Source organism: Falco biarmicus, chromosome 1 (assembly GCF_023638135.1).
Source record: "Falco biarmicus isolate bFalBia1 chromosome 1, bFalBia1.pri, whole genome shotgun sequence".
NCBI lineage: Eukaryota > Metazoa > Chordata > Aves > Falconiformes > Falconidae > Falco > Falco biarmicus.
In genome coordinates, this window is record NC_079288.1 from 51,418,173 (window position 1) to 51,432,769 (window position 14,597).

The 14,597-nt window shown below is 41.5% G+C and overlaps 1 protein-coding gene across 1 annotated transcript in view; it reads left to right on the forward strand.

The window, feature by feature from the left end:
* The window catches only part of POLR2B (RNA polymerase II subunit B), a 21,666-nt gene continuing 7,069 nt past the window's right edge, over nucleotides 1-14,597 (forward strand). The window contains exons 1-14 of the mRNA XM_056336754.1: nucleotides 1-170; nucleotides 410-482; nucleotides 2,176-2,326; nucleotides 6,795-6,907; nucleotides 7,172-7,391; nucleotides 8,292-8,450; nucleotides 9,503-9,667; nucleotides 10,203-10,399; nucleotides 11,180-11,299; nucleotides 11,671-11,857; nucleotides 13,049-13,192; nucleotides 13,494-13,633; nucleotides 13,740-13,851; nucleotides 14,305-14,459. Of these exons, the coding sequence (XP_056192729.1) occupies nucleotides 152-170; nucleotides 410-482; nucleotides 2,176-2,326; nucleotides 6,795-6,907; nucleotides 7,172-7,391; nucleotides 8,292-8,450; nucleotides 9,503-9,667; nucleotides 10,203-10,399; nucleotides 11,180-11,299; nucleotides 11,671-11,857; nucleotides 13,049-13,192; nucleotides 13,494-13,633; nucleotides 13,740-13,851; nucleotides 14,305-14,459 (1,955 nt within the window). The 5' untranslated portion in view covers nucleotides 1-151. The remainder of the gene's footprint in view (nucleotides 171-409; nucleotides 483-2,175; nucleotides 2,327-6,794; nucleotides 6,908-7,171; nucleotides 7,392-8,291; nucleotides 8,451-9,502; nucleotides 9,668-10,202; nucleotides 10,400-11,179; nucleotides 11,300-11,670; nucleotides 11,858-13,048; nucleotides 13,193-13,493; nucleotides 13,634-13,739; nucleotides 13,852-14,304; nucleotides 14,460-14,597) is intronic.

Consider the following 14,597-nt stretch of genomic DNA (forward strand, 5'->3'; position numbering starts at 1 on the left):
CCCGCCCCGCGTGTGAGGTGCGCAGGCGCCGCCGTGCCGCGCTCTCGCCGCCGCAGTCCCGGGCCGTTGGGCGCCGTTCCCCGCCAAGCCCCCAACCCCCTCCGAGTCCCGCTTTCGGCCGCCGCCTCCCGCGGCTCATCCCGCCGCCACCATGTACGACGCCGATGAAGGTGAGGGTGCCGCGGCTGCGGGCCGTTCCCCGCTGGGCCTTTCCCGCGGTTCAGGCCGGCGGGGAGGGAGGGAGCGGGGCGGCGGGGTGGGGGGCACGGTGGGGTTTCTGGGCTGCCGGGGGAGTGCCGGGGGGTCCCTCAGGATCCCTTCGGTCGCCGTGTGCCGGCGTCGCCTCAGCAGGTGAGGAGGGATGCGGAGGTGGTGGGAGCTGGGCTTAAGTGTTGTGCTTCCACGGCAGATATGCAGTATGATGAAGACGATGATGAAATCACCCCCGACTTGTGGCAAGAAGCCTGCTGGATTGTTATTAGGTGAGCTGCTAAAACTTACTTTTCCTCACACTTCAGCTATACGAGCCCTTGGGCTTACAGGTGACATCCAGTTCGTTCACTACACGTCACAGAAGCTGCAGGCTTGGTTATGCTGAATATGGTGTGTTGTAGCATGTTCAGAGCAGAAGGGCTTTAAGCAGAAGCAGCAGGGTTGTCAGGGGTTAAGAAGCCCTACTGATCCCTGGTGGGATAGGATGCGCTGTTTCGAATGAAGTAAGAAGTGATTTTGATTCCATACCAAGCACGTGCTTTTGCCCACCACCCTCACAGCTGATGCTGGTATGAGAAAATAGATACGTGGCTTTTTCACTGTGTTATGTTTTTCTAGCGAGACATGAACAGGCCTTGCAGCTCCTTGTGACTGTTAAAGAGTGGGATGCTGTGTGGAACTGAGTAAAAAGTGTTTTTCTTGCTAAGTGCATAATTTGTAAAATGTATATGACTGATGCCTTAGAGTAGCAGATGCAAATGAAAGAATAGACCCGTGGGTTTGGTCCCATAGGCAATCTGGATGGAGAGCAGAGATGAGAAACTTTGGAGGCAGAAGGAGATCTTTTCTTTTGCAGTCCAGTGGAAAGTGCTACCTTTGCTTTCAGTCAGGTGAGAGGTAATTAAGGGAAGTCCTTCAGCCAAAGCTGCACATCACTCCATATGATGAAACACTTCTTTTGCTGTGGAGGTGACCAAGCACTGGTGTGGGTTCCCCAGAGTCTCTGTCTCCATCCTTGGTAGTATTCAAAACCTCTCTGGACATGGTCTTGGGCAGTCAGCTCTAGGTGACGTTGCTTGAGCAGGGTGAAGGGACTCCAGAGGTCCTTTCTAACCTTAATTGTTCTGTGATACAGGTTGCCCTTCCTCTTTCCCCTTGTGCGATAGGGGAGTGTGCCAGCAAGATTCACTGTGGCACAGAATGATAGCCAAGGGTGTGTTGTCTTCTTTGGTGAAGCCTGAAGTTATTGGTAGGGAGATAGTTCTTACATTTTCTCTAGAGATCTTGGCAGCAACGGGGCAGAAGCTGAGGCAGTGCAGGTTCCCTGGCTGTCTTCAGGAATGTGAGGTAGAGGAGCTTGCTGGTAGGAGCTAGTGCAGCAGACATGTTTAGGTCATCCCATTAAAAGTTAGGATGTGGGTCTTCCAATTTAGACTTTGATTTTTACTGTTAGGTTGTGCTGGGTTGAAGCTAGGTGACACAAAGGCTAAGGCAAATCTGGAGGAGTGAAGCTGGGAATCTCTGTGTGACTGGAACAGAGGGTATCCAAGCTAAGGAAAGTTCTGAGAATTGTTACTGACTTAGGGGTATGCACTCAGATTACTGCAGCTTGCAAAAACAGTTAAAGCAAAGTAATTTACGTACATTATTGAAAACTAAAGTGGAAGCTGCTTTTGCTGAGGTTTGTCATGATGCTTCCCTTCTAATTTAAGTAGATTGTGCGTACAGTTGTGGCTCAGACAAAAGGTGGCAGCATGTCTGTCTTTCAAGCAGTGAGAGAATTGTTAAACATTTTTGAGCATCTGTGTTTGAAACTCTTACCTCAGGAGAAGTGAATGTGTTTGATTCTGTGCTGTATTTCATGGAGTTCGGATTATTTTGTAATATATCTTAAGTTTGTTGATGTATGAAGTACATGAATAAAATTAAGATCTTTTATTCATTAATGGCTTTTTTTTTTAGCTCCTATTTTGATGAAAAGGGTTTAGTCAGGCAACAGTTGGATTCTTTTGATGAGTTTATTCAGATGTCTGTGCAGAGAATTGTTGAAGATGCTCCACCAATTGATTTACAAGCTGAAGCCCAGCATGCCACAGGAGAAGTGGAAGAGCCGGTAAGTGGAGACCCCCAGCAAAGGTGATGTGTTTTTACAATGTAAAATTATTTTAGGTGGGTTTTATTCAACCCCCCCAACCCAAGAGACAGAAATAAGTCTGAGTTATGACACTGCTTATGTAGTCAATAGGACAGAAGTATGAACTCCTTGGAGTCTATGAGATACATGGACAAGTTTCCAGATAGTCAGGTACATGGCTGAGAAACATGTGCAAGAGCTTTGTTATCTGTAGAATCAAACTTTCCTCTCCTGTAGAGTTACTCTCTCTTGCTGGTTGAGTTGAGAATTTGTTGGTTGCGTTGTGAGATGACCAAGAACAACTGGCTGCTGCAGCTCATGTTTTCAGTTACTGTATGCAACCGCATTGACAGGGATGCTACTACTTGCTCTACTGAGCAAGTCAGATAGCCAAAAGCAAACGATATTTTGGTGGGATTTTGATTTTCAGTAGCTTTACTGTGGCAATAAAGGTTTATAGCTGAAGAGTTCTCTGTTAGCTTTCTTTGGCCAAAATTAGGTCCAAGTTTTCAGAGTGCCATTGCTTGTCACCTTCCATTGGCACGACATTCCAAAAGGAGAACAAATTATCTAAGGTCTATGCTGCATGACGGCTCTTCTACAATGTGTGTAGGAGGTGTGTCCACCTTCTACAGTGTCTATGGTGCTTTCATCTGTGTCCCTCATGTGGTGTGATCCCTGTTCCATAAGTGCAGATAGTGATGATCTGTTGCCCTGCTGTCAGTCACTACCTTGCTGCTTCCCTCTAGAGATTTAATGGAACTTTAGGACACCCAAGCATCGAATGTGTTACATGTTTTGGCTGTTCCTTTGTATCTTTTGGTTGGCAGACAGCTATCCTGTAGAGAGAATAACAGATTTCTTTTAGTTTGTTAGACAAACAGTTCTTAAACATTTATCTCCCTGTAATTCTTTTTATTGATTCTTCTGTTATTCTGTGGATATTATTGTGGAATTCTCTAGCCGTGCAGTTGTGTAGTTGCTATATGCACTGTAAGTGATTATGGTTCAGATTGCAAGCATCATTTGTGCCTGGCTTCTTTTTGCCCAAAAGCTACTATTTTACTTTCTCAAATCAGAGAGGTTAGTGTCTTACTCTTATTTAGCAAATTAAAGTTCTTAGGAATAAGTCTAGATATGAGAAAAAGGAAACTTGCTTTTTCCTTCAGAGTCACTTGCTAGCAATCTCTTGCCTTGTTTGAAGATACTGGATTAATTTAAGGAGGCTGAGTATATAGGATTAATTAGACTTTTTGTTTCTTTCTCCTGACGCTTCAGCCTCAAATTTTGAAGGCAATTTAGAGCACATCAGAGGGTTTAATGACTGTGTTCAGAGATAGGAATCACAGTAAATGAGTTCTCCTTGAGTGCTTGCCTGAGAACTTGGGAGACTTGGTACTATGCAAATCCTGGAAAAAGGTATTTCTTTGGGTAAGAATTGAGAGAAAATTTTTGACCTACAAAATATTTGCCAACAAGGCTCTGCTACCTACTATTATAGGAAGCTTTTGTGCCTTATAAATATCAGATTGTTTTCAGGTCTTTCTAACAATTCAAGTCTTAAAACTGATCCTATAGAATCATCCTAAGAACTGTTCTTACCCAACTTGCTGTGTTTTCAGTTATTGATAACGGTTATTCTTCTCCAGTAACGGTTTTAGTTAATAGTAAGTGAGAGAGAAGATAGTGAATGGAGAATGCTAGTTACTAGTATATCTTGGGGATAGAGCAGCAATGACTCTTCAGTTTGTCTGAAAGCTGTGGGGTTTTTAATGAATTGATGCAATAATCCGTTTAATCTCTAGAGGAAACAAAACCACTTAGCACAGATGTTAAAAAGGTGGTTCCTGTGCCTCTGTGCAAGACAAAACATATGGGATAGATAATTTGCACTTTAGCCTTTAATAATGAGTCCAAAGAAAAGGCTGAATATAAGGACTTGAAAATACATTTTAGAAAGGCTAAAGCCACTTGTGACATGAACCATAAGCCAACATTTTTTTTCTCTGCATTGGAGCTTGCTCTGCTAGAGCAAGTGTTGCTTTGGTGGTGTGCTGCAGCAGAGTCCTTATGGCTGAGATAAGGTAAAACACCTGCATGGAATTCAAGTTTTGTTTTCCTAATAGATACTCTCAACTGGCTTCTAGGCAGATACTTAGGTGGGGTGGCAGCACTGTAGTTCTTTATTTGTGTTAGTTTCTATTCTGCAAAGGGACATGGTGGGAAATAGCAACTTGAAAGGCTTGTACAACGCTTTCTTCAAGCTGTATACATGCAGGTCTGGTGATCTGCTTATGTTTCTTTGCATGTGTGGATTTTGGTCTGTGAAGGAACGCTTCGTGAGTAGCGTGGCTCATCTCTAGGTCATTTTACATGTAAGGAGGCCAAGAGCCAAGCTGCCTCGGCATGCTTGTGCATCAGGACTGAGACCACACATATGAAACACTTGAACAAAGCTACTGTTGGGTAACTGCTGGCTTGCTTTTAAGTTCTAACTCCCCCTACCAGATACACAAGTGCACTTTGAGTATTGTTTTAAAACTTTTACCACTTTATTTTAAATGCAAGGTGAACTGAATGCTCTAAATCTCCTTGCACTAGGATTCTGAGGAGTGAGTGGCTCTCGGAGCAAAGTGAAGAACATGAGAATTGTTTGGTTGCTGAAAGGTATCTGTCCTTTCATCCCCACAGTTTCACTGTAACACTTGAAAAGATTTATGTGGAACTGAAATAAAGCTATTGAGATGTTTTATACATGGGAGCAAAGCTTTATGAAGCCTCACGCCTTGTTTGATATGTCACTATCTCGTATGTGTTGAAGCAGATTCACCTTTTTATGTCATAAACCCAACAGTTTTATTTATTTACATAATAAATATCAAAGTAGACATATGCATGGCATATTCTGTTTGTTAATATATTTACAGACTTGGAAGATTTTGAGTTTGTTAGCTACTTTGTAGGAAGAAGACCTTTTCGGGTACTTTGTTCTTCTCTTACCAATGTTTTTGACCCTTCAGTCTCTTTTGTTTTTTTCATTAATGAGGTGTTCAGAAATTATAGAATCATAGACTCATTTAGGTTGGAAGAGACCTTTGAGATCATCAAGTCCAACTGTTAACCCATGACTGCCAAGTCCACCACTAAACCATGTCCCTAATGCCACTTATAGGCATTTTTTTTAAATAGCTCCAGGGGTGGTGATTCTACCACCTCCCTGAGCAGCCAGTTCTAATGCTTGACCACCCTTTCAGTGAAGAAATTTTTTTTAATACCCCATCTAAACCTCCCCTGCTGCAAGTTGAGGCCGTTTTCTCTTATCCTGTTGCTAGTTATCTGGGAGAGGAGAACGGCCCCCACCTGCCTACAACCTCCTTTCAGGCAGCTGTAGAGAGCAACAAGGTCCCTCCTGAGTCTGCTCTTCTCCAGGCTAAACAGCCCCAGTTCCCTTAGGTGCTCCTCCCTAAGACTTGTGCTCCAGACCCTTCACCAGCTTTGTTGCCCTTCTCTGGACATGCTCCAGCACCTCAACGTCTTCTTTGTAGTGAGGGGCCCAAAACAGGATTCGAGGTGCAGCTTCATCAGTGCCAAGTACAGGGAGACAATCACTGCCCTTGTCCTGCTGGCCACACTGTTTCTGACACAAGCCAGGCTGCTGTTGGCCTCCTTGGCCACCTGGGCACACTGCTGGCTCATGTTCATCTGGCCACCAGCCAGCACCCCCAGGGCCTTTCCCACCAGGCAGCTTTCCAGCCACTCTCCCCGAGCCTGTAGCATTGTGTGGGGTTGTTGTGACCCAGGGGCAGGACCCGGCACTTCTCCCTGTTGAACCTCATGCAACTGGCCTCAGCCCATTGATCCAGCCCATCCAGACCCCTCTGCAGAGCCTGCATGCCCTCAAGCAGATCAACAGTCCCCTGCAACTTGGTGTCATCTGCAAGCTTACTGAGGGTGCGCTTGATCGTGTCCTCCAGATCATCGATGAAGTTACTAAACAGAACTGGCCCAAACACTAAGCCCTGGGGAAGACCACTTGTGACTGGTTGCCAGCCAGATGTAACTCCATTTACCTCCGCTCCTTGGGCTTGGCTGTCCAGCCAGCTTTTTACCCAGCATAAAGTACACCTGCCATGAGCAGCCATTTCCTTCAGGAGAATGCTGTAGGAGACAGTGTCAAAGGCTTTACTAAGGTCCAGGCAGACAACATCCACAGCCCTCATTCACTAGGTAGGTAGTCTTGTAGAAGATCAGGTTTGTCAAGCAGGATCTGTCTTTCATAAACCCTTTGCTTTGAGTAGTTTTTTGATTTAGTAATCTGGAGGGGGATTGTTTTCGTACCTTCAGCTGAGGACATGTGGCAGCATTGATTGTTAAACTTTAGGGCCACTCTTGAACAACCAAAATGGATGTTTCTTCCAGTACAGGTAAATGTCTTTTTATTTTCCAGCCCCGGTATCTGTTGAAGTTTGAACAAATCTATCTCTCCAAACCTACACATTGGGAAAGAGATGGAGCACCCTCACCTATGATGCCCAATGAAGCCAGACTGAGAAACCTTACGTAAGAATGAACTCTGTGGTGGATAAACACAAAGAAGGACTGGCTCTGCATTATTTATTGATAGTCTTTTTCAATTTATTAGTGCCTTGAAAATGTAATAATTACTGCTGTATTTATATTTTGATGTCTAGTTGTTAAGTCCAGGTGATGATTTGGTAATAATGGTTAATATACCAGTGAGTGCTTGAATAACTGCATTCATTATCTTCTGTACAACCTCGAGTAATAACTGACAGATAACACAGTGGTGTTTTCATTCTGTAGGTATTCAGCCCCCTTGTATGTGGATATAACTAAAACAGTTATTAAAGAAGGGGAGGATCAGTTACAGACACAGCATCAGAAAACTTTTATAGGAAAAATTCCTATTATGTTACGTTCAACATACTGTTTGTTGAATGGCTTAACTGACCGTGATCTTTGTGAACTGAATGAATGCCCGCTTGATCCTGGTGGCTACTTTATCATTAATGGATCAGAAAAGGTAAGGGATTATACCTTCCACAGCCATCTTTACAGACACTCAAGTTCTGTTACTTGTTTCAATACGTTTTGCCATAAGGATAAGCACTCTTATTCCAGTGTATCAAGGTTACTCTAGGCGCTTGTGATCTTGTAGAAAGATGGGCTTTTAGTCCTCTGTCAGATATTGAGACACCTTTTCTTCTCTGAGGCATGCATCCCTTCAGTTTCACGAACTGTTTTGCGTTGAATGCCACTAAGTATTCTAGATATTTTCCTTTCCATTTTCAACATTGCAGAGGAGCATGCACTCTAATATGAGGTACTTCTTCACTCAAGAATCTCCTCCAGTTTGTTCACAGCTGTGTAGATACATTTTGTTCTAAGAATAGGTTCTTCCCTCCATTGCTGTGGATTCAGCTTTAGCAAAATCATATCCTGACCACGCTTGTGCCTCACTAATGAAACTGCTGGGTTTTTTGTAACTGACACTTGGGCAAACACAGCAAAAGAAATAGAATTGTATTTTTTTTCTTGGGGAGGAAAAAAAAATAATCTGGCTTTGACTGTCAGAGCTGGGATTAAAATTTAAATGCCTCTGTAGTGCTTTGGCCTTGGAAACAGCGAAGTGCTTTATCAGTGTTGTGCCTAAAGCTAACAAAAGTGTCTCAGCACAGCTAGTAGATGTGGTAAGTACATCATAGAGAACAGTGTTCTCAGAGGCTTTTATTTTGGTTATTCTATCTTATCTAGGTGTATGTTTTGCTTAGTACTATATTTTTAAAATGTAGTGTAATCCTTTTGAGTTTGGCAAATTGACTTCATGCTGTGCGGTGCTCTTAAGGCACCTAAAGCACTGTACTTGTTACTTTCAACATGCCCTTTTGTCAGTTATTTACTAATGTTTTTGTTTCTAACACAGGTTCTGATTGCTCAAGAGAAAATGGCTACAAACACAGTGTATGTGTTTGCAAAGAAAGATTCAAAATATGCGTACACAGGAGAGTGCAGATCTTGTCTGGAAAATTCCTCTCGACCAACCAGTACTATATGGGTTAGCATGCTGGCCAGAGGTGGGCAGGTATGCCTAAGCGTTAATTACCCCTGCCCTGGGGCTTACAACAAAGATTGTGTTAGGAGTTTTGTTACTGTCCTTTCTCTTCGTGTTATTTACCTTTGGGATTTGGAGAAGAGATTGCTTCTGATGCTAAGTTGTAAAGAAGGTAAAATTAAATGAAAATATATTGTTTGTCACAGATTACGCCTGTCTCTGGGACAAATAATTTGAGGATTGAAATGAAGACTCCATTTGTGGCAGGTTTTAGAGCAAGGCTAAAAAACAATTTTAGTATTACTGTAAATGAGTTTTTAGAAAATCCAGAGAAGCTGAGTCCTGTTTTTTTTTGACAAAGGATGAGAATAGGAGCAGGGACCCTGTCTTTGCTGACGGCCAAGCTAGTGTTTAGATGTGTTTTGCAGACCACATATTAATTCATATTTAACATCTAATTGTGCCACCTGTGAGGGGCAGTAAGTGCTGTTCATCACTTCAAAAGCAGAAGGTACCAGTACCCATTTACCATTGCACTGATGTTTGGAAACTCCCAGGCATCTTCCAAGAGTAACTTTAATAGAAGCCTTACACCACTCTAGCTCCTGATGGCTGGGGCACTCTTTAATGGTTGTCCCTCAGCATTCCACAGTGTTTGTTTCTTTCTGGGAGGAGGGAGCAGCTATTGAATAATTGCAAGAATGGAGAGTCTTACATAGTGGATTAGAAAAGCTGGGCTGAAGCTGACAGAAGGAAACATGGATGGGATTGCTCTTTGCAAATACATAAAGGGAGAGAAATGATCCATATGGGTGAACAAGTAGTAGTACTTAAATTCCTTTGTATCAGCAAAAACCTTCCAAGTTTTTGCAGACTTCTAAAGTTAGAAATGTTTTTAAAATAAAAAAGTCACTACTGGAGTAAAGTTTCAGAATAGCTCCTTAGCTGGCCTGCTGAGAAGTCATGGTTTCCTGCAGTGCTTGAATAAATACACTTACGATGCATCATCCAAATCCAGAGAGATACACTTATTAAAGGCAAGGTCATTTAAGACTAATGTATGTTTTTCCCCATCTTTTCAGGGTGCGAAGAAGAGTGCTATTGGTCAGCGCATTGTAGCGACTTTGCCATATATCAAACAAGAAGTCCCCATCATAATTGTCTTCCGTGCACTAGGCTTTGTGTCTGACAGGGACATTTTAGAGCACATCATATATGATTTTGAAGATCCAGAAATGATGGAAATGGTAACATATGTTAAATAAGTTATATCCTGGCTTGACATTTGGTGATGTGTAGGTGTGGCTAATCATCATTCAAAGTACTGTTCGTTTTCCAATTTAAATGTATTACTTTATTGTTTTTGTGGGATGCCTGTTGGAAATGTCAAAAGTTATCTGCCTAAGCCTATTCTAATGAGTATTTTAAGTGAACAGAGTGCAATGGACATTTCAAAGAGTTAATATGTATTTGGAGAGGTAGGGTCTTATCCTGCTGCCATTGACTAATTGTAAAATCCTGATTTATACCTGAAACAGCAACAGGCCTAGAATGTAGTTGAATGAGAACTATTTTCAGATGTCTAAACTATTTTTGTGTGCTTCCTGCATGCTCCCTTACTGTTTTCTGCTGCTCTTGAAAGAGCTACTACAGTAAAGCCAGAAAGAACTGGATTGGTAATTAGCAGTTCCTGAAAAGAATCGTTAGCAAACTACTGCATAGTTTCTTTCAACTCCAACAGGCACTAGATACTACAGGATTTTGCTGTATTTTGTGCATTAGGTCAAACCTTCTCTGGATGAAGCATTTGTCATTCAGGAGCAAAATGTTGCTCTAAACTTTATTGGATCAAGAGGTGCAAAGCCAGGTGTCACCAAAGAAAAGAGAATCAAGTATGCTAAAGAAGTCTTGCAGAAAGAAATGCTCCCGCACGTTGGTGTCAGTGACTTCTGTGAAACCAAAAAGGCCTATTTTCTAGGGTATGTCAATATTTTTTGTCACACATCTGCACATGGACCCTGAACACAGATTTTATTCACATACATGGCTGGAAGAATGCACTGAATGGTAGTTTGTTTTTAACTTCAGCCTTCTGGATACTCAGTGATAAACTTAAGGGCACTGGTATATTTTCATAGCTGAGAAAATGCAAATGCTGATAACAGGAAAAAAAATTAAACAAAACAAGCCTCTAGCATGTTCTGAATCTTAAGTTAGATATGATGTCAGTGATAAGCCTCTAACACATTCTGGATCTTAAGTTAGATATGAATGTCATTGATGATTCTTTGACATCACATTGCATGGACCACACATAGAAGTTGATAACTAATGTGTAGATAATTACTGATAAGCTGTCTGTAATGTAGACCCACTCTAAAATTACTAGCACATCCTTTTGATCGCTGCTCATTGGTATGCAGATGAACTGTAGCATCAGGAGACTTACCATTTTACACTTGATTCTATGAGCTTAAACATAGCCTGTATTACAGTACAGGACAGACATGCAGCAGAAGATGCATTATCATCATGATGTAAAAATTTAACTTCTCTCAGTAGTTACCTGAACTTTCAGTGTGTCATTCACCTCTAAGGACGTAGGTGCTGAAGAGGTCTGTTTTAGGACATAAGTATCCTAAAGATCTAGAATGGACAGCCTCTAGGAAACAGTTCACTTGATATATCTATGAAAGCATGTAATCTTTGTTGTGACTGTCTGCTGTCAGTTTAAAACATAAACTATCTTATTTGCTTAGGTATATGGTTCATAGATTGTTGCTGGCAGCACTGGGAAGAAGAGAGCTTGATGACAGAGATCATTATGGCAACAAAAGACTGGATCTTGCTGGGCCACTGTTAGCTTTCCTGTTCAGAGGGTAATTATAATTTATACATTTTCTTTGGACATAATTAATGGTAGAGGCATTGCCAAGTCTGTGCTTCTAAATTAGTCAGACTATTCTGCTGCCTCTGATAGTCGGTCTTCGGCTGCACAGCCTGTATCTGATTAGACTTTTTTGTGGAGTGGGTACTTTAACAGTAAGTGGTTAGCATCAACTTGTTTTGAAGCATATTTTGTGCATGTTCACAAACAGGTTAATTTGTTGTGGGTTTTTTTTCCTCCTCCTCCTCTAGTTACAAATTACTTGCTTCTTTTCAGGAGGCCAGCGACATTTTTTCCAAATAGTGCTGAGTAAGCTGAATTGCTACTGTACTGTTTAATCATGTTTCTTGGCATCTTCTACAGAATGTTTAAGAATTTACTGAAGGAAGTGAGAATATACGCACAAAAGTTTATTGACAGAGGGAAAGATTTCAACTTGGAGCTGGCAATTAAAACAAGAATTATTTCAGATGGTTTGAAGTATTCGTTGGCAACTGGCAACTGGGGTGACCAGAAGAAAGCTCATCAGGCCAGAGCAGGAGTATCTCAGGTACAATAGCTGAATAAGGCATGGTAATACTTGTCAGTTTACAGAGGAGTGAAGCTATATCATGGAAGAGTTTAATACTGCTTGGCAGCCGTGAATATTGTATGTTAAACAGAACCATTTTTAAAAGGAAGCTTTCATAGCTGAAACAGATGAAGATCCAAATAGTTGAGCCCAGTGTGGGGTTTGGGGGGGGTTTGTTGTTGTTCGGTTTTGGCTTTAGCTGTTGTGTTCACTGCTAAACAGTTGGTGTAAGTCTTGTAAAGGCTTCTTGTGTTACAGCATATGCTTGTGTGCCTGGTCAAGTCCTAGTCCCAGGGAACCTTTAGGGAGGATGGATTTCTTCACTTTAATTACTTCCAGTGCTTCACAGGTGGTTAAAGAAACTTGAGTGACACCTTGTAATATAAGTTATTCATTCCATACCTAATGACGATGAGCACTAATTTTATTAGCCCAGAGAAGTGCTTAGTTGAGCCTGTTTCTCATAAAAGTGGAAACAGGAAAGAGGTGACGGTTTTTAATGCTAGCACATTTTGTTGTCAGGAGCCCTGGTGAGATCATTAATTTGGGGAGAGCAGACTTAGGAAAGGGGCAAAGATGGTAGCTGTCCCTGGATGGTATGTTGTTGGTGTAGGAGGGGCTGGTTTGCTTTTTAAATAAACTCTCACATTTCAGGCTGTAAAAATAAATTTTCTTAAATTTTTGAGAAGCCTTGAGCAGACTCAGAGAAGAATGTAAATGCTGATTTGCTTGTGACAACTAAATTGTTAGTGTTTCAAACTAAGTTTGAAAAGATCTGTATCATTGTACTGGTAGCCCCTCCTGGTGAAAACACAGCTTAAAAAGTATTTTTACAAGTATCACTCATTCTAGTTACCTGATCAGAGTAAGCTATACTACAAAAACCAGCTCTCTGCTTGGATAACTGTGTTTATGCTGGGCTTTGCTGTGGTATAAGCATGCTCTGAAGACTTCTGTCATTACAACACCGGTTAGGAGCTTGTGATTTTAAGGGTAAACTTAGTCTAAGATTAGTGGAGGTGAACTGAAAAGTGTAGCTAACAAAAATCAGAGCTATTTTAGTTCAAGTACATCATTTCTAGAGGGCATTGATCCTTTGCTCTAATGTATCATGATGCCTGTCCACAACACACTTAAACGTTGACTGACTGAATTCCTTACTACACGTAGGTGTTAAACCGTCTGACTTTTGCATCTACACTTTCCCATCTGAGACGCCTGAATTCTCCAATTGGTAGAGATGGTAAACTAGCCAAGCCCAGACAGCTGCACAATACACTGTGGGGGATGGTTTGCCCTGCTGAAACCCCAGAGGTAACAGAAGTAATATTTATGTCAGTACTTAGTCATGTCTAACTGCTTTTATCTGCTAGTCATTTTATAGCCGTGGCACTTCTGATGATCACTTGCACTTGTTTTATTTTTTTAAAAAACTGCTGACATGAATATTTAGCCTTGTAGCTAACTCTGAATTTGAATGGTAGAAATTAATGAAGTACTTTCTACATAGCATGTTTTGTGTCCAGTTCCTTGAGGACTTGAAGTTTTAAGTCCTTGCATCTTCTTGGGGGATCTCTTTATTTGGAAATGCAAATTAACTTTGTGTTTCTACCAGGGTCATGCAGTAGGACTTGTGAAGAACTTAGCCCTGATGGCTTACATTTCTGTGGGGTCTCAGCCGTCCCCAATTTTGGAATTCTTGGAAGAATGGAGTATGGAAAACTTGGAAGAAATATCTCCAGCAGCAATAGCTGAGTATGTGCAAGTGAAACCATTTAAACAGACCTAAGCTTTTGCTCCTGCACAACATTTCAAGTGTTTGGGGTTTTTGTTTTATTTGTTTGGGTTTCCCTTTTTCTAGTGCTACCAAGATCTTTGTTAATGGCTGCTGGGTAGGAATACACAAAGATCCAGAGCAGCTCATGAATACCCTAAGGAAGCTCCGTCGTCAGATGGACATCATTGTGTCAGAGGTATAAATTTTACATAGAGTTTGGGTGTCTTTTTAGATGAGAATGATGTCTTGATACTATTTTGCAAGTTCCAAACAGCATTATTTGCAAGTCTCTTTCTGAATATACTTCACATTGCCTGGAATTTTTTTGTTTTAGGGATTTTGGAGGGGTTGGTCCTTTTTGGGTTTGTTTGTTTGTTTGACGTTGTGTGTGGTTTCTTGTTTGGTTGTGGGGTTGTTTTATTCATTTTGGGGGTTGGATTTTGTTTTTTTTTAAGAGAGGATCCAGTTGAAAAAAACAGTTGAAAACACTCTTTTGAAATGCTTCTGTTTGTAGGAGTGTTAATGTTCTGTGTTGCTGCTAGCACCTCTGAGGTCTTTGCTTTAGGGAGCTTTGTTATCCTATTTTGTTTTCTGTAGTTCTGATTGCAGCTAAGACTTTGTACTCATGGAGTGCTGCTTTCTTGTACAGGTCTCAATGATTAGAGATATTCGTGAGCGAGAAATCCGCATCTATACTGATGCAGGCAGAATTTGTCGACCTCTTTTAATTGTGGAAAAACAGAAGTTGCTGTTGAAGAAGAGGCACATTGACCAGCTGAAGGAACGAGAGTATAACAATTACAGGTGAGATATGCTCCTGAAGTTCACTGCGAGTCTCATTTTCCATTTTGGAAGCTGCAAGTTCCCTCAGCTTGGAGAGAGAAATGTTTAAAGCTTTGTGCAGCACAAAGATGCTTTCTCTGCCTAATTAATTTTTATTAG